The 25,209-nt window shown below is 34.1% G+C and overlaps 1 protein-coding gene across 1 annotated transcript in view; it reads right to left on the reverse strand.

The window, feature by feature from the left end:
• The window catches only part of LOC150100826 (peripheral plasma membrane protein CASK-like), a 710,225-nt gene that overhangs the window by 29,725 nt on the left and 655,291 nt on the right, over positions 1-25,209 (reverse strand). The window contains exons 20-21 of the mRNA XM_090401913.1: positions 14,365-14,567; positions 6,312-6,392 (exon numbers count right to left, since the gene is read on the reverse strand). Of these exons, the coding sequence (XP_090258039.1) occupies positions 6,312-6,392; positions 14,365-14,567 (284 nt within the window). The remainder of the gene's footprint in view (positions 1-6,311; positions 6,393-14,364; positions 14,568-25,209) is intronic.

Raw genomic sequence — 25,209 nt, forward strand, 5'->3', positions numbered from 1 at the left:
AAAAGAGGACTAGAAGAGTGTGAACTTATAAAAAATGAAAATTCAGAATTTATATTTGAAATATAAATGTTAACATAACATTTATATTTCAAAATGTTATGTTAATGTCAATACCTGAAATCTTCATAGTGAGCTAAATATGTGATATGTGTACTATTCAAAATAAAAAATTAATCTGAAAATAACAGCAGTAAGTGAACTTTAAAACTGCTCACTTCCAGTTACAAAGCAGGAACAAGAACTTCACTTCATGACAAGGAGCATTTATTGTCTTTAGAATAAATGTCTACCCCAAAGCATCTGCATACAGATGAACACAGAGGTCCAGGACCTTGTCTCCATAAGATACAGCATTAGTGGTTCCACTAGGAAGCATGCATCCACCCAAACAAGATGCCACCTCAAACCATAACATCATGATGACCACCATAAGTGCTCCTTTCATGGATATTAGAGGCATGATAACCTATCCTCAGTTCTCTCCAGATCAGAGCACACCTGGTACTGCTTTATATATATATATATATATATATAGAGAGAGAGAGAGAGAGAGAGAGAGAGAAAGAACTATGGACATGTTATCATCCCCTCTAACATCTATGAAAGGGACACTTATGGTGGAGGTAGTGTGATGGTTGGGGAGGTATCTCATTGGATGGATACATCGACCCATACATGCTTCCCAGTGGAACCATGAATGCTACAACTTCGATGAGATCCCAGACCCCTAATGTTCGTCCATATATAGGTCCACCAATAAGAAAGGCATTTATCCTACAAGACATGCTGCTTGTCCTCATCAAGTGAAACTTGTGGACCAATTTATTCAAGAAGAGACTATTATATATATGGAATGGACTCATCAGCCAGGTCTCTTAACCTTAATTCTACTGAGCATGTCTGGGATACATTATGTAGACATGTTGATACTCTTGACCTTCCTTCCCAAAACCTTGGGGGACTAAGCAGAGTTTTGCAGCAGCAATGGTTGTTATTATCAACTGGGCACCGGAACACCAATATAAACAGTATGAAATGTGTGAGGGCTGTACTTCTGTGAGGGGTTACCACATTGATGCACTTTGGCAATCTCATTCTGACCTCTTGTTTTTGGCCATTTTTTCATGAACCCATTTGTTACTAAATTAAACCATTCATTTACAATTTTTGTAGGAGTTTCTTTCACACCTCATACTGCTTTTCACCAAACTGCATAAAAATTCATCATACAGTTTGAGCTATTGTGATTTTAATCTTTGTTCCTTAATTTATGGAAACAAGCATAGTTCATTATAATGATTTCAGATAAGTGATATTAATTAATGTAACATTTCAAATTACAACTCTGGATTTTCACTATTTTATAATTTCCTACTATTCTAATTCATTCTTACATGTCTTCCATTATTGTTTGCATTTGTACTTTTTCATGTTGTCATTTTGTGTACTTTATGATTCTTGCCAATGTTTTGTGTTCTGTCACAGGCATGATTTCCTACAAAATTCAGTTTTCTGTAGTAAACGGTTTAAGCGTTTAAGGTTTTAAATATTCACAAGAGCAAGCTTAAAACAGTATTGATTCTAGTGTGGCGATTTAGTCTGGCAGTTTGTCATAACTCATTTCGTTACAGTGCATCTACTGTAATTGGAATTTTCTCAGAGGCAGTGAAGGAAAAGAAGAAATCATATCAAAAGTTCCTGGCAAATAAGTCAGCTTGTGCTCTTAGAGAATACAGAAACAAATGCAAGAATGCTAAACAGTGTATAAACTAGCTAAACAAAAGTCATGGAAAGAATTTGGTAAGAACATAGAAAATAAATATCAAGAAGGTGGCAAGATGTTCTGGAGGTTGTTGAAGAAGCTCAGAAATGGAGGATAGAGTGTTGTAAAAGGAATTAGAGATGATAAAGGTGACATGAAAACTGGAGAAAAGGATATCCTTGACGTATAGAGTAATTATTTCGAAAAATTGCTAAATGAAACAAGCAGTGATAGCACTGGGGTAAAAAACACTCAACAGGCATACATTCAGGAATATATATCCATACTTGAAGTAGAAAAAGCCATCAAAGTCTTGAAATGTGGAAAGGCAGCAGGAATAGATGATATTAGACCAGAAATCCTGAAGTATGGAGGTATAAAAGTCTTACAGTGGCTGCACTGCATAGTTCAGAAGGCCTAGACAGAGGGATGAATTCCTGATGATTGGAGCAGAGCTCTCATAATATCCAAATATAAAAAGGGAAATAAAACTGAATCTGAGAATTACTGAGGTATTTCCCTAGTGAGTGTTCCTGGTAAGATTTATGCAAGTATACTTGAGAAAAGGTTGAAAAGGATTGTGGAAGAGAATTCTGGTAAAGAACAAGCTGGATTCAGGCCAAATAGAGGCTGTCAGGATCAGATCTTCACTTTAGGACAATTAGTTGAGGAATCATGGGAATATAACAAAATTCTGTATTTAAGTCTTGTAGATCTGGAAAAGGCATATGACAAGGTGCGAAGAGAGAAGCTATTCAATATGCCACAGTTATATGGTGTCAGTGAGGTATTATAACAAGCAATACTTAATTAGTCTTTATTTGAGTTGTAATTCAGCAGTTAGAACTGAAGGAAGTACTGAAAGATGATTCAATGTTAAATCTGGTGTCAGACAATGATGTACATTATCTCCTCTGTTATTCATTATCTCTATGGATCACATTATGAAGGAAAGTGGCATTAAACCTGATATCAAAATTGGAGATGTTAATGCCAGCTCTTTGCTTTATGCAGACGATGTTATACTTCTAAATAAATCCGCAACAAATCTGCAAAATTCCCTGACTAAATTGAATAACTGTTGTAATAGATATGGTATGAAGGTCAGCAATAACAAGACAAAAATAATAAAAATAAGCAGAAGCACTGAAAAGGTCAACTGCATTATGAATGGAGAACCTATAGAACAAGTAAAGCATTTCAGCTACTTAGGTACGATTTTTTAGTGAAGATGGTAAATTAAATATGGAAATAGACAACAGAATCAACAAAGCTGGTATGGTAAGAAGTCAATTGAATAAATTCATATGGAATAAGAGAGAAATTAGTCGGAACACTAAATTAGCTGTATACAAGACAGTGTTCAAACCAGTTTTAACTTATGGATCTGAGAGCTGGGTCAGAAGTAAAACACTTTACCAAAAACTAGAAACTGCAGATATGATAGTCCTGAGAAAGATTAGGGGAATGAACAGATGGCATCAATGGCAATATCATATTAAAAACGAGGATATTTGGAAAGAACTTGACATTGTCAGCATCCAAGAATGCATTATCAGAGCTAATCTCAGGTGGTATGGTCATTTAAACAGAATGGGCAAGGAAAGATTAGCAAAACAAGTGTTCTCTGCCAGTTTGGCAGGAAAATGACCCAGAAGATGACCAAGATATAGGTGGTGGATTGATATGGTAAAAAGTGCCTTAGATGATAGAAATATAAGATCTGATAATGTTGGAGCCTCGACTAGTAACAGACTGATTTGGAGGAAAATTGTAAATAGGAAATTAGTAATGATGTATATTTTTCATGTAGTACTTCATATCCTGTGCACTCCTTGAGGGTACATGGCAGGAATTTGATGATGATGATGATATTGTTGCAGAGAAAAATGCACAGTCAGCATATTAAAATAATGGATTGGTCATTTATTTCTTTGAAAAAATTTTAGGAAATCCATGATCAAACTAAATGTCCTTTAGTGAAATTTGTAAAATTTCACTAAAGGACAAAACTGAGGCATCTGTATCCCAAATTAGTTTGTTTGAAGTTTAATCTTCATGAAGCCTCTGCTTTGGTAAAAGATTAAAAAAAAAAAAAAAAAATCTTGTTTAGAATAGTTTACTTTTTATCCAAGCAAAAAACACCCACAATTATCACAGATTGATATTCCAGAATATTTTAATATTATGATGCTGAAAATTTTTTGCTTACATAAGAAAAATATGACATCTGAATTGATTTATATTTCCATCTTTCCATGGGTTTTTCCCATGAAAAGATGGAAAGTTAACATTTCTGTTAGCAAGTTTTTCACTTTATTGTGATACTGCTGCTGTGAGAGTCATACGTTGTCACCTCCTGGATGTTTTATAGTCTCCTAGCTACAGCTAAGACATCTCACCCTTGAAGTTTGCTGATCCTTGCATGCAGACTTTCATTTCCACTAACTTTCCAAGTGGCGAGGCATCTTGTCAGCATTAGTTCTCCACTCTGTTATACTTGTGGGCTCCCTCTGAGTGGGATCAGACATGCTACTTTATATGTATATAGTAATGTTTTTTTTTTTTTTTCTTCTGCAAGCACTGTTACAGTGCAGTTAAAATTATCTTTCCTCTTTGTAGGCAATGACCTTTTCTCCATGTGAGATTTTTTTTTTCTTTTGCAAGTACCAATTTTAGCAGAGGATTTGAAATTTGAAAAAAGTTCTGTTATACATTTACTTCATTTATAATGTATTAATCCACTGTCATACAAAACACCATATACCACTACTGTATTTTCAGTAATAAATTTTAAAGCTATATAATAAATATAAAATATATTCCTTTTACCTAATACATTTATTTGTGTGTTATACATATTCATACACTGGTTGTTCTAAGGAGCAATTAGGAAATGATTGTATCATGTAACATTAGATGAATTCACAATATCATGGTTTGTTATATAGTAAATAAAATATAAGTGCAAGATTATGACCACTAGTAAACAGATGTCCAAAGGAAATAATTAAAATCATCAGTGCGAAAAGGCAGCTTTACAGCATGCATTACTTGCATAACGTAGCAGGTCATCGTTACTGTCTAATTTTAACAAAAATTAAACTTATTTAGCACACTCTTCTCAGTCTTAAATGTTCAGTTTCATCAAAAATGATTCATCTTTTTTTTTTTTGAGTTCTTTTGCGAGATGAAAGGATGAATGAATGAATAAACAAATGCAGTCCATTTGTAAACATATGCCTAAATAAATGTACAGAGAGAGAATGATTATATATTTAACTTTAGGTAGCACAACATAAAATTTATATCCAGGTTGAGTGTTAGGTTTTTGGTAATTTCTGGCCATTTGCTGATTAAAAAAAAAGTTGTGTAAAAGAAAAGTTCCCATATGAGTTATTAATGGAACCTATGTATCTTGGTTGGTTAGAAAGACCTAGCTAGGTTTAAAATATTTAGGATATGAAGAACCTTTACATAAGCATTTTTTTAACTGAAGTTGAGTTAGTTAATTTCATGGAGAGGTCATAGGGATTTTCATCCAACAAAAGAAAAGTTCCCATATGAGTTATTAATGGAACCTATGTATCTTGGTTGGTTAGAAAGACCTAGCTAGGTTTAAAATATTTAGGATATGAAGAACCTTTACATAAGCATTTTTTTAACTGAAGTTGAGTTAGTTAATTTCATGGAGAGGTCATAGGGATTTTCATCCAACTAGACAAACCAGACAGACAATACAATGCAACTAACAGACAAACTATGCAGATAGAATAAACTGCACAATTGTAGCATTAATTAGGTTTACTTAAAGCCAAGTTACTTATTTGTGACAGATTGAATGTACCATAATGAAAGAGAGCAAGAACAGAGAAGATAATAATTTGAATCAAGTTTAACAGTTATCTGAAATAAGGGTAATACAGTACATTTCTTACCTAAACTCTTACACAGCTTTGGACCTGGTGGCAAAAATCTCCTATTGTGGTGAGATCACATGAATTTGAAGAAAAATGTGGAATTAAACATTTCCAATAAATCAACTAATATATGCTTAAATGACAAATACTGTGGAATTAGATGCCTTAATCAGCTTACAGCAGTAAAGGTGATCAACTGATGGATATTACTGATAGCTAATTGAAGATATACAATTCCAACAAGATTAGCCAAGCAAAGGTTACCCACATTTCAATACATATGTGTATACGTTTTCCTTTAGTCTCCTGTCACCTATCCATGAAACTTAAGACACCCAACTCTTTTTCAAAAATTCAATAAATTTTTGTTGTGTTTATATAAAATTTTGAAATTTTATATAAACACAATCTTTTCATTCTTGATGAGAAACAGTTATTAAGCAAAGTGTTTGTGCAAACCAGAGCAATGTGTTTCTCTGTTTATTGTAAGATACATTCATATATGTTAATAATATACTGGGACAACGGCTAGGCATCTTATATATGCTTTCAATGCTTTTGAACTTTTTTTCAGAATATCCCATATTTCACCACTTAGCAAAAAAACACAATACATGTATGCTACTTACATCCCTGATATTTGTTAATGTGGGTGCTGCTATAAAAACCACATAAGGTGTATATTCTGCTGTTCTAAGAATTTTTAAGGCCTGAAAGAAATGTAATAAGAAAAAGTATGAATTTCAGGTATTAAATTGCATTTTTTTTTTTTGCTTTTCATAATGCAAATTTATATTTGGTTAGAATTATGAAAATGTTAGCTATTTTTAATTGTCACTGATTGATTAAATGCTCACACTGAATTTTTCAATTTCTAACAAACAACATAAATTTCAATTTCATAACAAATAAATTAATAATTCTATCAAAAGAATTAGTTTAATTTGCATTAGTAAAATGCAAACTGGTAATGGATATTTAAAAATATTCCACAGCTGGTTGGAAAAGGCTAGCTGATTGAGCCAGAGAAGAATGAATGAGTCATTTTAATTTATTTTATTTTATTTTTTTTTTTGCAAATTAAACTAGAGTTAAAGCACCTTGAGTGAGTAGCATCCCTGTATAATAAATTTTGACAAACAATATTGGCACAAGAGAACTCAAAGAGGTGTTTAATGGTCAAAACTGTATAATTGAGAGGAGACCTTCACATAGCCTTTAAAGGGATGTGGAAAACCGACCAGGGCTTCTGACCTAATGTCCAATCTTCACCTTCTCATGGTGCACACTATTAAGTATCTACCTGGATACTGAACGAATGAGGATGGGCTGGCAATTTAGGATTTAGACGACTAAATTGTATTCTTTTTGGTCCAAAACAAAATATAAAATGATGGTACAACATGACAGAATTTCATGCCGGCTGGGACATCACCTGGTTAACCAAGGGCCCCCTTGTTTTTGCCAGGGAACCAGGACAAACAGCAGAAAGTCAGCTACTGGAACAAATCTTAAAACACACCCCAACTCAACCGATCTTGACCTCACCAGAGTTCAAGATTGGAAATATCAACATAAGCCTGAATGGCAAAGAAATGGAACTAGCTGAGGAATTAGATAAGTACCAGATCGACATAATAGGGATGAGTGAAACAAAAAAAAGGCAAAAGCTGGTGAGATCTTTCTGAGCAATAAATACAAAATGTTATATTCAGGCAATGACAATCAAGGAAAACAAGGAGCAGCCATAGTATTCAACACTAAATATGAGGCTACTCTTCTTGAATAGCAGGTAGTCTCAAGTAGAGTAATGTGGGCAAATATCAGAATGGCAAACTGGAGACAATGAGACTTATTTGTGCCTATGATCCCACAGAAGGTTCTACTAAGGTACAAGTGGAGAAATTTTTTGAGACTTTAGAGAAAGCAACTGACATAATGAAAAAAGGAAAAGTTGGTCCTTGTTGGGGATCTAAATAGCAGAGTAGGAAATGATTGTCAGACATACAAAAATATTTTGGAAAAATTTGGAGAAAAGAACAAAGCTAATAATAATGACAAATACCTGTTGGATTTCTGCTCAAGACATGGACTGCTTATTACTAACACAATGTTTCAACATAAAAATGTGCACAAATTCACATGGAGAGAAGAGGCAAGAAATAAGAAAAGTCTCATTGACTATGTTATTTTTGATAGTAATGTTTTCTCACTGGTGCAGGACACCAGAGTGTACAGAGTATTTGAAATTGGAAGTGATCACTATTTAGTCTTGAGCAGGATAAAATTGAATTTCATATTGAAAAGAATAACATGTAAGAAAGTTTTAAAGAGAATAAAAGTTGAGCAGCTCTCAGATGTGAACTATAAACTAAAATACACAAACATGATTGAAGAAAAAATGAAAGAGTTTGAGAACAGTAACCAAACCTTGGAGATTCAGTGACAAGCCCTGAAGAAAACACTGATTGATTTAGCCAGAAAGGCATGTGGTGAGGTTGTCTGTAAGGATAGAAAAATCAGAACTCCATGGTGGACACAGGAAGTTAAAGAGGCAGTGAAGGAAAAGAAGAAAGCATACCAAAAGTTCCTGTCAAATAAGTCAGCTTGTGCTCTTAGAGAATATAGAGACAAATGTAAGAAAGCAAAACACTGTGTAAAACTGGCTAAACAAAAGTCACAGAAGGACTTTGGCAAGAACATAGAAAATAAATATCAAGAAGGTGGCAAAATATTCTGGAGGTTGTTGAAGAAACTTAGGAATGGAGGAAAGAGTGCTGTAAAAGGAATTAGAGATGATAAAGGTGACATGAAAACAGGAGAAAAAGATATCCTTGAAGTATGGAGTAATTACTTTGAAAAACTGCTAAATGAAACAAGCAGTGATGACAGCACAGTGATAAAAAACACTGATCAGGCATGGAGTCAGGAACAATAAATGAACATCTTATAGTTCATTTATTCTTCAAATTAAAAAGATAGGCATACAGCAAACAAGTTGGTTGAGTCATATTTGACATATAACTTCAGTGCTTTACCCTGAATTTTATGTTAACTCTTCTGGCAAAAATTTTCTATGTTCAAATATTCCAAGAAACAAAGGGAAGTTAACGTTTTAATTCCTGATTCTAATAGTTTTGGGAGAGAAATGTTCAGTGACATGAAAAGCTTTAATTATAAAACCAGCAAAAAGGCTAAGATATATTAATGTTTGCTCCTTTGAAAGAAGCAAACAATATATTTATCTTCAATCAATTCAACTGAAATGAATATAAGTTAACATAATACGAGATCTAGCAGAAAAGTAACGAGTTTTTTTTTTTATTGTGACAATTGACAGCATTGTCGAATCAACAGCGCTACTATGGCACATAGCAAACATAGTATGCTAGAGTGATTAACAAATGCAGTGTCAGAGTGATTCCCACTCTTTCTGTCAGTACCAGTTTCTCATCATTAGGGTAAATCCCTGTTGAGTTATGTTTCATCTGATGTGTTTGTCAAGAAAATGGAGAAGCAAAATCTCAAACAATGTTACGTGATTAAAGTTTGCGTTAAACTGAACAGTGCTACAAAAACATTTGATAAAATTAAGCAGGTATATGGTAAATGATTTCTTATCACCTGCTCAAATGTTTATGGAGGGGAGAGAGAGAGAAGGCGTGGAAGATGAGCAACCTGCAGGATGGCCTGTCACAACAAGAATGAACAACAACATCGAGTGAGTATGATGCTGCATCTGCAAAGATCGATGTTTAGCATTCCAAATAATCTCAGTTCAATGTTCATATGATTTTAACTGAAGATTTGGAAATGCCAAAGATCTGCGCAAAGATGGTTCTAAAAAATCTCAGTGATGATGAAAAAGATTGCTGTCACAATGTTACTGTGGAAATGCTGGACCAATTTCAAATTGAACCCAATTTTTTTAGATCATGTTATTACTGGGGATGAGAACTGGTATTTTTAGTGTGATTATAAAATGAAACACCAAAGTTTGGAGTGCGAAAAATTCTTTACGACTGAAGAAGACACGCATGAGGAAGTCCAAAATGAAAATCATGATTGTCATCTTTTTTGATACCCATGGCATGGTCCACTGAGAATTTGTACCTCCTAGAATGACCATCAATCAAATCAAATTTACTACAAAGAAATCCTTGAATGGTTGTGAAAACAAAGTCTTACGGGAGTGACTACGAATGACTGATTTCTGCATCATGACAATGGCCTTCTCATTCTGCACTGTTAACTTGTGAGTATTTAGCCAAAAAAAGGCATTCCAGTATTGGAACGCATTTTTTGGCTAATTTGTCTCCCTCCATGTGACTTTTTTCTTTTCCCCAAGATCAAGATGAAAGTTACCCATTTTGAAACTGTAGAAATAATCCAAAGAGCAGTGAGAGGGGTAAATGAGCTAACAGAAGAGGACGTCTAATCCTGTTATATCACATTGAAGGAACATTGGAACTAGTGCATTTCATGCAGGGGGGGGGGTACTTTGAAGGTGGTCATAATGTATCAGACAATTAATTTAATACATGATTTTATATGAATTTTGTCTCATTAATTTTCTGCTAGACCTCATATATTTTCAATTCAATTTAAAGTATTGTCATTAAAAATATAAAACATCTGATATTTATTCAGGACATACACACACTGATAAACTAAAAAATATTCACAATTTCAAAGTTATTTATTTTTAAGTTATTAAACTGCACAAAATAGAATTCTTCAATAATGTTTTTATTTGTAAATAATGAAGAACTAAGAATGGGAACTGATTCTTAGTTATATCAATTTTATAACTGGATAAACATATTTTGGATTATGTGAGGTAAATTATTCTTATGTAATTTAAAATGTTTACATTAAACTGGGATTTTATTATTATTATTTGTTTGAATTTATTTAGTTTACATGTTGAATGAATTATAACTGGAATTTGAAACTAAATAATTACCTTTAGGTGATACAAGTAGAGGTAATTGTAAGTCAAAATCATCTGTGGGCATCACCCTGTGGGATTGATGATATTCCTCCACCATATCATCAATCCACATAAGCAAACACTTGGATGGATTATGCATGGATGAGGAGGAAAAATGATAATTACACGAGCAATGAAAGAGGTAATCAAGATAATAGCTAGGTCTGTGAGCTTCAAAGTTGGATAAAGAGACCAGATCCAGTACATTAGGTTATTTAGTATATTTTATCTGAGATTGTGGATGAGAACAACTTGTCCACCATGAGGCTAGCATATTAATTTTTAATTGAAAAATCCTTAGAAAGATTTCTTGAAGCCAAGATGGGATGAGCTGAGTCATCTGGAACAATACCATGTGTTCCAAACTACATACTAATTTATTCAAGGATCAGATAACTGAGATTTTAGATATTTGAAGGCTGGATAAATGAGAGATCACTCTGTGTGCATGCATGTGTGTGCATCTATCTAAATTTTTCTGAAATCTCTCTTCCACTTCTACCTACTAATTTCAAGTAAATATACTAATACCTCAGTTCAGTACATACTGACTCACTCTCTGCACCTGCCACTCAGCTTTCAGTGCACCAGGCGAGATGCAGACATACAGTGGAGGTTGTGGTACATCTTAACCATCCTAACTAAACTCCACGAATTCCAGGGCAACCATCCAAGGCATATACTCGATCATTTTGGCAGTTAAATAACTCTTCAATGGTGAAAATCTTCTCATGTGTGAAGAGAATATCTCTATGTACAATGTTTGCATACCACCAGAGAAGTGCCTTTGATTTTGTCACTCTCTACTGCATAAGTTGTGGTGTTAAGAAGTGTTCCATAAAACGACAATAAGCTCTCACGTCTAGGTCATCAGTTAGTACATGCGACATTGTTATCTGCAAAACATTCATCTCTTGCAACATCACTTTCTGTGTTCTCGCAGGATTATGGTGGAGGTGTGCCTTCACAGCCCTCGCAAGCTGTTGCATCCTAACGCAGCGTGGTTCACCTGTTCTTTGGCAGTCAGATATGTCTTCTTCTATCGTCATAACGGTTAATAGTCTGATTCACAAACATCCTAGATCCCAAGTGCTTTTAGCATATTGAAAATAACAGGTTGCTGCATTCCAACCTTATGAAGTGCTGTTACAGCTACATAATTCGCATAATCTCCCCACTGCATATTAACCTGTACAGCTAGACAACTCTCTCTACTGATAAACATGCAAGCATTCATTGCACATAGCGTCACTAACGGAGCTGGGCTCACACAATTCTATGTGGAACACAGGGTTGTGCAGAAGTTGTAACAGTATTTATGGAAAAAAAAAAAAAAAAAGACAGTATCATGATATTGAGACAAACCAGCAGTACTGAACAGCATCTGAAAATCAGCTTATCGGTATATGCTGATGATGCCACTATTATAATACATAATAATGAAGAAATTGAAGTAATCAATGAAGTATACAGACTATAAGCACAAGCTTCAGGAGCCAAATTAAATTCTACAAAACTCACCGACTTGAGGACAGGCAGGTGGAAGTTTAGAAACTGAATGAATATACCTGGTCAAATCAAAGACAAAAATACTTAGGCAGACACCTTGGCAAAACCCAAATATATAATATGCTGAAATGGACACTTCTGCATAACCACTTAAAACAAGTGCTATTAAAATGGAATAGCATATAATGCTCTTCACTCAAAGGAAGAGTATTAATTATCAACCAGATAGCTGTGAGTGTGCTCTGGCATACTTGCAAAGTGCTGAGCACCCCCCCCCCCCAACACCTCCCCAAGACTTTTTCCACCACATCCAAAACACAATCACACATTTCCTCTGTAACAAAACTGTCTGGTTAATGTACTCGGCAGTCTTAAAGCCAATTAAGGAAGACCAAGCTCCATCAAAAACGAAATCACATCTTTCAGAATCATCTCTCTCCTTAAGACACTTATGCAACAAATCTCAATTACATTATGAAATCATCCACCAGAGAACATACACTATCCACAATCCTCTGAATGGTCAAGTACTGCACCATCACCAACTAAACTATTCCTTTTTATAGAGATGCTCAATGGTGTTGGTAAAATACAGAACATCATTGCCCATTGATGGGATCAGCAGTCAGGTGCTTACGGAACCACTGTTTTCAAACAGAAACATTGTTCCACAGCTAGCCAGTATGTTCTCTTTTCTAGATAAAACTGGACAGGAATAAAAATCACAGGGGACCTCCTGACCCATAACTTAAAGTGGAACTACTGATAACCTGCAAAACAGAAAGGCAATATGTGAAAGCTGCCATCATAAAAGCCTGTCCAGATATCACCATGCCTCAGGGACTCTGAATTACTTCTTGAGATTATGCAAACTCACCTTTCATCTTGTATCATCTGAAGTCTCACTATCAGTTCTTCTTTCCAACTTCAAGAAAATATGCCACTTCCCTGTGTCAGCACTTCCAACATTGCACTTTTCATATTCATCCTCATCTCCCTCCTCTGCAAACCTGAACATACCATTCAGTTTTCAATGGCATCTCCCATACAAATCAGTGTACCAGATCAGATGCAGACATACAGTGGAGGCTATGGCACAACATTTTGCCATCTCCTACTAGGCTCCACAAATTCCAACTTAGAGAACCAGATCTATATCTCTTCTGAAACATCCCCAGTACATTGGAACACACATCTGATGTGTCCTACTAACAAAGCTATTATTGCCTGTCCTGAACACTGCCTCTAGCACCTGTAACTACACACACAACTAAGAAGACTACTGGTATCTCATGGACTGGGCACCCAAAATTAAAGAGGTGAAAGACTGATTGACTTTTATATAGAAAGAGAACTTACAGTTACAGAAGAAAAGAGACACAGCATATGCAATTTCCTCTTCATCTGTACCATGGCTTCTACCTTAAACACATACAAGAGATAATCAACACCCATCAATCACTGAGATGGAACAAAATCTCATGTGGAACCTACACAAGAAACTACAAAGAAGGCTCTCCATAGAATACCACTATCACAAAGAAACAAGAATTGTAGCCAAGTTCATTGAAGAGTGGAACCCAACTAGTACTTTTCGGGATTTCTGATGACAATATACTTAACATAGCTGAAAGATAGCAAAAAAATAATCTTGAACCGTAATGTTGTCTCTGTTACCAAAAAGACTAGTGATCCTCTCTCTTATTCAATTATCATATGCCTCTTTTCTATTGTAGGTCAAAAAAAAGTGGTGTGTGTTCTCTGTAATATATTCTTGTAATATGTAAATAGTCCTTTTTGTTGCCTTTCTTTCAAATGTAGAGGAAATGTTTCTGTACTCTGCTAGTGGGGGGCAGAACAAGAGGTCATCCCTGGAAGTTGGGTAAGAGTGTGGTTATCAAGGATGTGAAGGACTAGATTTTTTTGCTTGGTAAGTGGTGAAAGAATGGAATGGATTGCCTGAGTCAGTTGTGAGTGCTTTGTCTGTTAATGGTTTCAAGAAGAGGTACGAACAGATATTGTGTTGATTATTTGGGTCACTTGTGATGAATCTTAGGATGCCATTAAGGTGCCCATGTAATAATAATAATAATGTATATTTTGTCAAGTAATATTAAAACAAAAATCTATCTATCTATCTATATATTATAGATAATTATGAACAAAAATTGACAATATACCTGAGGTTCAACATCTAAAATTGCCATTTTCCCATCACCATGAATCCTTCTTATAGTATCTAATTTGGTTCCATACATGGCTTCTTCATGAGTTCCATATTCTAAATATTCATTAGCTGCAATATCTGCCATCATTTCATCATGAGATACAAAATAATAATTTTTTCCGTTTTCCTCACCTTTCCTTGGTGGCCTAGTTGTATCTTAATGAAACAAAAGAAAAACAATTGTAATTTTATTAACGATAACAAAATGGCATTCTAACAAACAATCTACATATTTACAAAACTCAAATAAGAATTTACATATGCATTCAAATATTATTATATGAGCATCTCCATACAGTCCTATGACTCACTACAGAAGACCCACATTCCTCACTCATGCAGTATCTTTTGTGCTTGTGCTTCTTCAACAAATTTACTGACAAAGCAGTTAAAATTTCATCTGACAATCCATTATACCTGTTTACTGCTTTCCAAGGGATGCAAATCTAGCCATTCTAGGTAATGCTAAAGAGCTAGAATGATTAGGCAGTCAAACTATTCTGAATAGGATCTCCTGATATTTGATTACATACATACCATATTTACTCAAATATAACTCGCCCTCACGTACATCTTGCACCCCCTGATTTTACTTTACGAAAAAAAAGAAATTAAGTAGTTTCGCATATACCTCGCACAAGGAAAAAAAAGCTTAAAACTTTAACAAATAGATAGTGAATATTGTTATGGCAGTTGCAGATATTTTGAAATTTGGTTCAAGAGAATCAGCATTTCAACTCGACAATCGTTTTTTAAAACTTGTAATACCACTGAGGATGGTCTGCTATTTCCAGGCCGAAATATTTGGTTAATTAAATATCTTTCTTGTGTTTACGTGCATATATCATTCAACAATCATTGACATGCCTTTGTCAGCAAGTCACGTGATTTTTTTGTTAATACTGCAGTCGAAGTGTTAATCTTCATAGCTGCAGTATCTCTACTGGCCTACCATTGCTGTCTGTTTCGTGCTCAGCTTTCACTTCTTATTAGTCCTTCGCTAATTTGAATCTTCAGCGACAATGTTAATTGTCGCTAAAGATTCAAATATATCGTGTGATGAAGGCGAGTGGCCGATCGCATAAATAACATTGATAATTAAAATTTAAATGCTAAAATTAAAATCAAGTTCATTTTATAAATAATGTGAGCAATTATAAATTATAATGAATACTGAGGATTTAATTATAAATGTCAATTTAATTTTTAATCTGAAAAACTTTAGTTTCCGAAAGTCCCTGCATATCTCTCTCACCATGATTTTTTAACTTTCATTTTGGGGAAAAAAGTGCAAGTTATATTCAAGTAAATACAGCATACACATTAGTAATGAGTTCTTCTCAATAGCAGAAAAGACTCTGGGAACAACCTTATGAACCTGCCAAATTAATCAAGGCCAAAAGTGACTATCTATCCATGCTTTTATTGGACAATAAAGTTGATCTAGCCACTCTACAAGAAAATCCCACTGATAGTGAAGCTCAGCTATGCTTAAGGGAAATATTCCTGGATATATACTGTTTTAGCAGTGACATATTACAGCGTGATACAGCAATTTACATGCAGAATTCATTAATCTGGGAGTAAAAATCCAAGTCACACCTCCTCGTGGTGCCCATGGAGACCCTAGGTAAATTCTCTACTGGCTAATGTGACTGGTAAAACATATTAGGGCCAATCACCCAATATGTGGATATTAAATGATTATGAAAGGAAACGAGATAATATCAGCTACTTCCACACGGACTTGTGCCTCAACTGCTGATACAGTTACTATACAGACCAAGGATCAAAGCCTTCCAGGAAGTTCTTGGTTGAATAAAAATACAAGAAAGTGCGATCAAATTAAATTATGGAAATCTAATCTCATCTTCTCAACATATAACATATGGACACTCAAGAAAACTGGAAAATTTTTTGAGCTACTTAGAGGAACAGAAAAAAGTCAACATAGACATTATATTTATACAAGAACATAGATGGAGAACTGACAATCATGAAGTGAATAAAACATCATCAGCTGACAAAAAAAATGGAGATTTATTTATAACTCAGCAAACAATGATGGTACTAGAGGGGTTGGAATAATGCTCAAGAAGGAACTAGCAGAAAAAGTAACATCAACTGAAAAAGTGTCTGAAAGAATTCTCCCCATAACCATAAGTACCAACCTGAAAATGACAATAATATCCACATATGCTCCTACAGAATGTGCTCCACTAGAAGACAAAGACACCTATTATAAAGATCTTTCTGAAACTGTCATGAACATCCCAGTTCACAATGTCACACTCATTGGTGGTGATTTTAAAGCCCAAATTGTTAAAGACATTGCCAATACTACTAAAAATGTGGGTAAATACACTTATCATGAAATCACAAATAATAATGGCCATTCTCTTATGAACTTCTGCAATAGCCATAACATGGTAATCACCCAAACCAAATTTCCTCATCCAAAAGGAAGACCATGGACCTGGGAACAGCCAAATGGTTCTCATTCCCAAATAGACCCCATACTAATCAATGGACAGTGGATCAGATCAATTCACTAAAAGCCTCTAGCCTAAAAAAGAAACAATACAATTGGGACAAACTAAATAATCCACAAATTGCAGCATCTTTCCACAGCACATCAGAAGACAATATGGAACATTCTTAAAGATCCAGTTAATGAAAAGTATAAGGGTATCATTGAAGCAATAAACATAATAATCCAACAAAATTCTTGGAAGCAGCAACAAAAAAGACTCGGAAAAATGGATTACCCCTGAAACTGAAAAATATATAGATGAAAGAAATAAAGCAAGGAAAATCTACCAAATAAACAAGAATGAAATAAATAAAGATAAACTAGACATTTTAAATAACAAGGTCAATGAACTAATGACCTGGGAAATATACAAATGATAAATTATATCTGTCACCATAAAACAAAAAGAAGTGGAAAGATTGTCACACATGACAAAAATGGCAGACAGCCATCAGTAAATTTGAACTTGATGAAAGAATGGAAAAACTTCTTTCAAGAATTACTGAATGTTGATAATCCCCAACATTCAAGTCAGCTAGCAGACCTGCATCTATCCACTGCTCTACCAATAAATTGTGAAGACTTCACTGAAAAGGAACTAAAAATAGCAATAGATTAAACCAAAGCAGGAAAGTCCCCAGGGATTGACGGAATTAGAGCAGAAGCTTTCAAAAATACATATTCCAATCTCCTTGCCATAATGAATCAAGCTTTAAACACTAGAATAATACCTCAACAATGGAAACAAGGAATTATTGTCCCTATACCCAAAAAGGGCAGTCTTAATAGAATGGATAACTACAGAGGTATTACTTTGCTATCAACCACAGTTAAAATCTACAATAGGATGATACTCAATAGAATTGAATGTTACTTAACACCACTTTTAAGAAAACACCAAGCTGGATTTCTAAAAAAAACGATGTAAAGTAGAACAGATACATTGCATCAAATGATTCATAGAAGGTTCACGTAATAAAAACTTGCCACTCATTCTAACCTTTATAGACTTCAAAAAAGCCTTTGACTCCATTAATAGAGAAGCAATGTTTAAAATACTCAGCTTCTGTGGTCTACCCTCAAAACTCATACAAGCAATCTCAGTGCCTTATAAAGATTACAACACTACAGTAATCTTTAAAACAGAAACATCTGAATCATTTCCAGTGACAACAAGAGTCCTGCAAGGTGATGTACTAACTTACCATATTTGTTTTTAATATGCTTGGACTATATCTTCCAGACCATCAACAAAGAAGATCTTGGTTCTAACATTAAAACATCCACCCACACCATGCATGGTGTGGGTGGATGTTTTAACTGATCTTAGCTTTGCTGACGATGTTGTACTTATTGATACAGAACCAACAAAAGCACAAAAACATCTCAATCTACTAGAGGCACAAGCTAAACATTGGTCTGCAGATCAACATCAAAAAGTCCAAAGTATTCTCAATAGGTTGTGAAAACTTTATACTTCATATCAACAATAAACCCTTAGAAAGAGTAAAGGACTTTCAATACCTTGGATCGTACATCAGCAATACAGAAAATGATACCAGAAAAAGTAAACAGCTGGCACTAGTCTTCCATAACAAACTCTGCCCCATCTGGAAATCATCATTAGTATCATTAAAGACAAAATTAAGACTATACCATGCAACCAGTAGATCCATCCTGTATGGTTCTCAAACCTGGACAATAAGCACCAAAAAAACTACAGATCTAATTAACTCCTTTATGTCCCAGACTGATCCTTGGATGCACCTGAATGGACTGCATCACTAACCCTGCTGTGCTAAATCTGGCTAAGCAAGAACCACTTGTTAGTATAGTCAAAAAACTACAACTCAGATGGCTTGGGCATCAACTCAGACATCCTGAAGTCTTGCCCTTTTTGGAATCCCTCACAAACCAGAAGATGGCAAATGCAGTAGAGGAAGAGCATGCAAACAATTTTGGCAATACATATGTGAAACCATCAGTAGGCTGAACTGCAAAACTCCATCTGACATCTACCAGTTAGCTCAAGATAGAGAGACTTGGAAGACCATCATTTGCAATATTTAATTTTTAATATAAATCTCTTTTCCCTTTTCACATTGTATCATATTGTGAATAAACTATGTATGGTGGGTATTAAAATTCCCCACATATACCCCAGGATGTTCCAATGTGAGAAGCACCTAGTCAGGCCAGAAGTTGACAGAAGATGGCTTATAGACATTAATAATCATGATACAATTAACCTCAGCAATTATAGTAAATATGTGATTTTCATCATTAACAGATACAAGATCAGTGTAGATTAATGAATTCTGTCATACCCACTATACATGGTGGAAACACCAGCATAATGACGCAGATGGTGAAGGGCTAGTGGAATGGGCTGACATCAATAGTATATTTTTGATTTTTGATTCAGATATATCCAAGTTCAAAAATAGCTATATCTTTTGACAAAGATAGAGCCACTTTTAAATCAGGAAGATGGGGTACAGAAACCAACCCCAATCTATGTTGTACCACAAGAGACACCTTTGAAAATCCACTTCCCATTACAAGATAGGTACTTTCACACTTTCCACACTCCCAACATTGACCCATACTACTGGAAGTTGCACCCAAATATAAGTTATTCATTCCTCCTCATGGACTTGCTGGAATTTTAACATGGCTAATTGAGAAGAATTTTCTAGATAAACTAGATCAGAGGTTCCCAACTTATGTTCTGCAGAACCTAAGTTGGGAACTAAGTTGGAAATTTTATCAGCAGAATCTAGGGTTCTGCTGATAAAATTGGGGTTAAATTAAAATTAGTTTTTGAGCTCTAATTAATAGTTTAAAATATTCTTCTTTTCCCTTCTATGTATTAGGCCTGATGGCCTGTTACAGAGCTATCTTAAGCCCTTCTAAGTCATACCCATCCTGAGGATAAAATGACAAGCCATATGTCTCCTGGTATATTCTATGGCTGTAGCTGAGTGTGTTCACGGGACTGGTTTGCCTGCTACGGGAGGAAAAACCCAAAATAAACTGGGGAGAAAACCCTGCTGTCCATGCCCAAGACCAGCTAACGTGGCTATGTCTGAGGAAGATCCTTAAGCTCCTCACGTCGGCGATGGGAATCGAACCCAGGACAGTCCTTTCTCAGGCATACGGTTGCGAAGTGACCATATGCCTGGGAAAATAGTGTCCTACCCACTAGTTAAGTCATTTCCCCTGATAAATTGTGATAATTTTATAATATTATGGTTGTGTATACTCCAAATTAAAATATCATGGATTGTTGGTTGAGAGGAGTTTTAAAAAAAAGTGTAGCAAGCATTTCACACATTTCTAGTGAATATGAGACTGTAAAGTGGATACTGAAGAAAATGCAGATCAAGGCAATAGCATTACTTGTGTAGCAGATGAATAAAGGAAAAGGGAAGTGTTGTTTTGTCAATACTAAAACATTGCTAAATCATAAAAAAACATAAATACAACTCGAGTTATTTATTACTCAGAATCACGACCACAGAAAGTCCTGAAGCCCTTGATGTGGTATGTATATTATGTAATAAAATCTTATCAAATAGTTTGCTAGCACCAGCTAAATTGCGCAGACATGTTGAAATGAACCATTTAGAATATAAAAATAAAGATGTCAAAATTTTTTTAAAGAAAACTCGAGTTGTACAAAACTAAACATTTTATATTGAAAATGTTGTCGGATAACGAAAGGACAACAATGGCTTTCTACAAAGTAAGCTGCCATATAGCATACAGCATGTGCAGGGAAGCACATACAATTTCTGAAACTCTCATAAAACCATACATCAAAGATGTTCAAGTGTATGTTCGATGAGAAATCCTATCAAAAAATTGATAAAATTTCATGCCAAATTCATGATATGGCTGAGGATATTGAGCAGGAACTCTTTACAATTAGGTGAGACAATGGACATTGCAAACCTATCAATTTTATTTGTTTTTGTTTGTTATTACTACAATAATTTTATGGAAGAAGACATGTTACTCTGAAAATTTACAAACCAATACAACAAGAAATGATATTTAAATGTATCGACGATTTTATGAATACTCATGGAATAAGTTGGAAGAAACGTGTCGATGTATGTAGTGACAGTGCGAAGTCAATGATAGGACATGAAATGAGTGGTAACGAATTAAAAATGTTGTTAAATCATGTATGAGTAGTCACTGTTTCTTCATAGACAAGCACTGGTAGCTTGAAATATCCCTTCATCTTTAAAATGTACTTTAGATGAATGAATGAACTTTGTGAAAACACGACCGTTAAAAACAAGATTATGCAAAATTATATGTGACGATATGTTGGCTGCCCACATCTTACATGGCACATACTGAAATTAGTGGCAGAGTTCTTGTCAGATCGTTTGAATTACGAGAACTCGCTTCAGTCTTACACAATGACAAATTTCTATTAGCAGATCACTTTAGAAACATTTTGTGGTTGAGTCAAATTGCTTATCTGGCAGGTATATTCACAAAATTGAATTATGCTTCTCTTTCCCTTCAAGGAAAAAATGTAAATATTTTCAACACAAAAGATAAATTATGATCATTATTACAAAAGTTACAATACTGGACCATGGCTGTTGGAAAAAATAATAATAATAACTTTGAACGGTGAAATTGATGATGAAATTCAAGAAGAAATTATTTATCATCTAAAATCAATAAATGTGGCGTTAAATAAATACTTTCCTCTACTAAAAGATGACAATAACTATTGGGTAATCCTTTCAATATTAAAGAAAAACCAGAGGAACTATATAATTCAGAATATGAAAATCTCATCGATCTGATAAACAAGTTAAAAAAAAAAAGAGTCAAATTTAATGAAGTTTCATTAAAGGAGTTTTGGTGTGACTTAAAAGAAGAAATTCCAAATTTATTCAAAAAGGCAATCTGCTGCTTGTTGCTCTTTAGTACTACATTTGTGTGAAAGCAAATTTTCACTCTACACTGCGACAAAAACAAAATACACAAGTAAGTTGGATGCCACTCCTGATATTATAATTCAGCTGTCCATATCTGGACAGCTGAATTATAATATCATTATAATAGAATTTTGAAAGCAAAAAAGATATTTAATCATTCACATTCATTGCCAGTTTGAATTAATAATACTTGCTTTACCATTATTAATCTGTTTTTTTTTTTTTTTGTATTTTCGATAAATTAGTTTTAATTTTTTTTTTGGTTTTTTTTATCAGGGTGAAAAAGGTTCTGCGATTAAAATATTAAAATAAATTGGAAATGCTGGGCTGCATAAAAATATAAAATGGATACTGGCTCAAGTCAGAAACTATGACAGATTTGTCAATATGATTATAGCCACAGCAAAAACATATGTCCCACTAGGATCTTATATAGAATATATACCATGATGGAATGAAATATGTGAAAAACCGTATGACTACAAGACAGTAAATTAATAGATGTGGCTGAGAGACTGCTTCATGAAATAAATGGAGCTAGAAAATGTAGATAGAATGAGACAGTCACAAATTTGTACTTCAGGCGGTAGTAGGAAGGAATAAAGGTTTTTAAAAAACTGGGCAGTGGCTCACATTGTGTTCAACCCAAAGCTGAAGTCACCCCAAACCAAATATCCACTCGTCTAATCAAAATATCTAGAGCCAAAGTCAGGTCATCACATTCTAAATTTTTAAGGAACAAAAGTCTATTTTCAAAAGACTAAAACTGCTGACTATCCCAGTATCTCTTTGCCATTCATGGAAGAAGAGCTTATGATGGCTGTTCAAAAAAGGAAAGTCACTGAGATTTAATAGTGTTCATCCAGAATTTTTAATAAATTGCAGTAAAAAGGTGATAATGTGGCAAGCTGATTTCTTCACAAATATTTTAAACACAGGTATATTACCAAAAGTTTAAACAGGTGAAAATCATAGCCATTTTGCAACCAGATAGGTCTGCTATTATTTTTACTAATACCATGTTACTAATTTATTAATACCATGTTAATTAAAACAAATGTGTACACATTCATATGGTGTCAAGACACCAAAAAGCTCACTGACTATACTGTTATTGACAGGGATGTCAGAACACTGATTCAGGATACAAGAGTATATAAGGGATTCAAAATAAAAGTGATCATTTAATTTTGAGCAGGATTAAAATGAATATCATATTGATATCATATTATATTATCAATATGATATTCTGCTATGAGAGTTGTATCGGTATGATACAACCTTAATAGCAGAAACTAAGGAAGATCTGGAAGAGTTGATTCTATTGGTTAAAAAGGAAGACAACAAAGCCGGGCTTAATTTAAACGTCAGCAAAACAAAAGTGATAGCTTCTGACAATTTAGATGAATATGCAATTGAGGGAGATAACATACAGATCATTGAAAGTTATGACTTACTGAAGTCCAGAATAAGAAATGACAGTAAATGTGAAGATGAAATTAAAAGAAGGATAGCCATGGGGAAAAAAAATAAGCTATGTAAAGCTTGACAAAAATTATGAAATATAGAGATGTAAGGTCACAAAAAGTAAGAACTGTCAAAGCATGGTATTTTCAGTAGTGATGTATGGATGTGAAAGCTGGATTATTAAGAATCACATTGACTGACTGAATGAATAAGAAAGTTTTAGAGAGTATAAAGACAGAATGCTCTTTAGAGACAATGATCGCTAAACAGAAGTTAATATACTTGGGACACATGTGAGCAGATGAATCATTGGAAAAGTCAGTTATGTTGGAAAAGACTGAGGGAATTAGAAGGAGAGAAAGACCACAAAAGAGTTGAATAGACAACATAAAAGACATTACCAACTTGAACTTACAACTGCTGAAACAAAAGACAAGAGGTCAAGAGAGTTGAGAGCCTTTATTAACAAGATCACCAAGAGCTGAAAATGACTCGATGACACATAACAACAACATAGACTGAAATATACAAATATTATTGGAAGTAAAATGAAAGTGAAAACAAGAGCTACCTTGGAGATTCAGTGGCAAACTCAAAAGAAAACTTAGTGAATCACAAGGGAGGTATTTGGATTTCTCTATATGCAAGGAAGAAAAATCTAAACCTCATGGTAGACTTGAGAAGTTCAAGAGGCAGTCCTAGAAAAGAAGAAAGTACATTGAAAATTCTTTGCAATTAAGCAGATTCTCTGAGAGAATACAGATAAAAATGGAAGAAAGCTATGCTATGTATAAAAGTAGTTAATGTCATGAGAAGATTTTTGTAAGATTGTATAAGATAAATATCAACAAATGTGGCAGAATGTTCTGGAAGCCACTGAGAAAAAAAAAGTTTAGAATTGGAGGAAAAAGTACTGTAAAAGGAATTAGATAATGGTGACATAAAAACTGAAAATTCTGGATGACTGGAGTATTACTCCATTTTTACTATATTTTATAGCTTCCTTGCCCAACAATCCATGATACCAATAAGCAACCACAGGTCACACTCGAGGCTCTAAATCTAACTAGACTCACTTCCTCTGTGTAGCCTGCATGTATGCACGATACTGAAAACATTAAAATAACAAACTAGAAGTTCTAAGCTTTTAGGTTGAGTGATACATGCTCATTCTTTTAAAACATTTTAAAATTATCAAAGATTAAAAAATTTCAGTACCTTCTTTTTTTTTTTTTTTTTGTCAAACCTAATGCCAAATTAAATATAAGTGAATACTGTATATAAATAAAATATAAAAGACACATACTGAAGGACCCTTCCTCGATGAGTCCTTGACTCCCTGGAGGTGCCTATTCAATAATAATAATACCTTTACTCATGTTAAGCTTAACTGATATCCAAATTTGATATTAAAGACAATGCTGAAAATCAGCAATTTAATATAACAGTGTGTGGCATTTTTTTTTTTTTCAAAATTTTGACAGGATTTTTAAAGTTTATCAGAAATAGGATCCACCCCCCCCTCCCTCCAAAAAAAAAGTATTAAAAGGTAAAAATGAATATTTTTCATACCATATTATGAAGAAAGACAAGGATATAAACATAAAAAATGTAGAGATAAAATATAAAACCAAGCACAAAGAATTTCTTACAGTGTAATAGCATTGGGATAGTTTAATATCATTAACTTTCTATTCTGATGATACTGCTCATGTTTTTAAACTCGGCTAATTTTAGAAAGTTAACATTTATTCCTTTCCTCAGTGCTGTACAATATTTCCATTAAATCTACAAAAATAATTTCTAATCAGCATTTCAGCCAACACCC

The sequence above is a fragment of the Typopeltis vanoorti genome, chromosome 12 (assembly GCF_054136105.1).
Source record: "Typopeltis vanoorti isolate ZY-2024b chromosome 12, IOZ_Tvanoo_1.0, whole genome shotgun sequence".
NCBI lineage: Eukaryota > Metazoa > Arthropoda > Arachnida > Uropygi > Thelyphonidae > Typopeltis > Typopeltis vanoorti.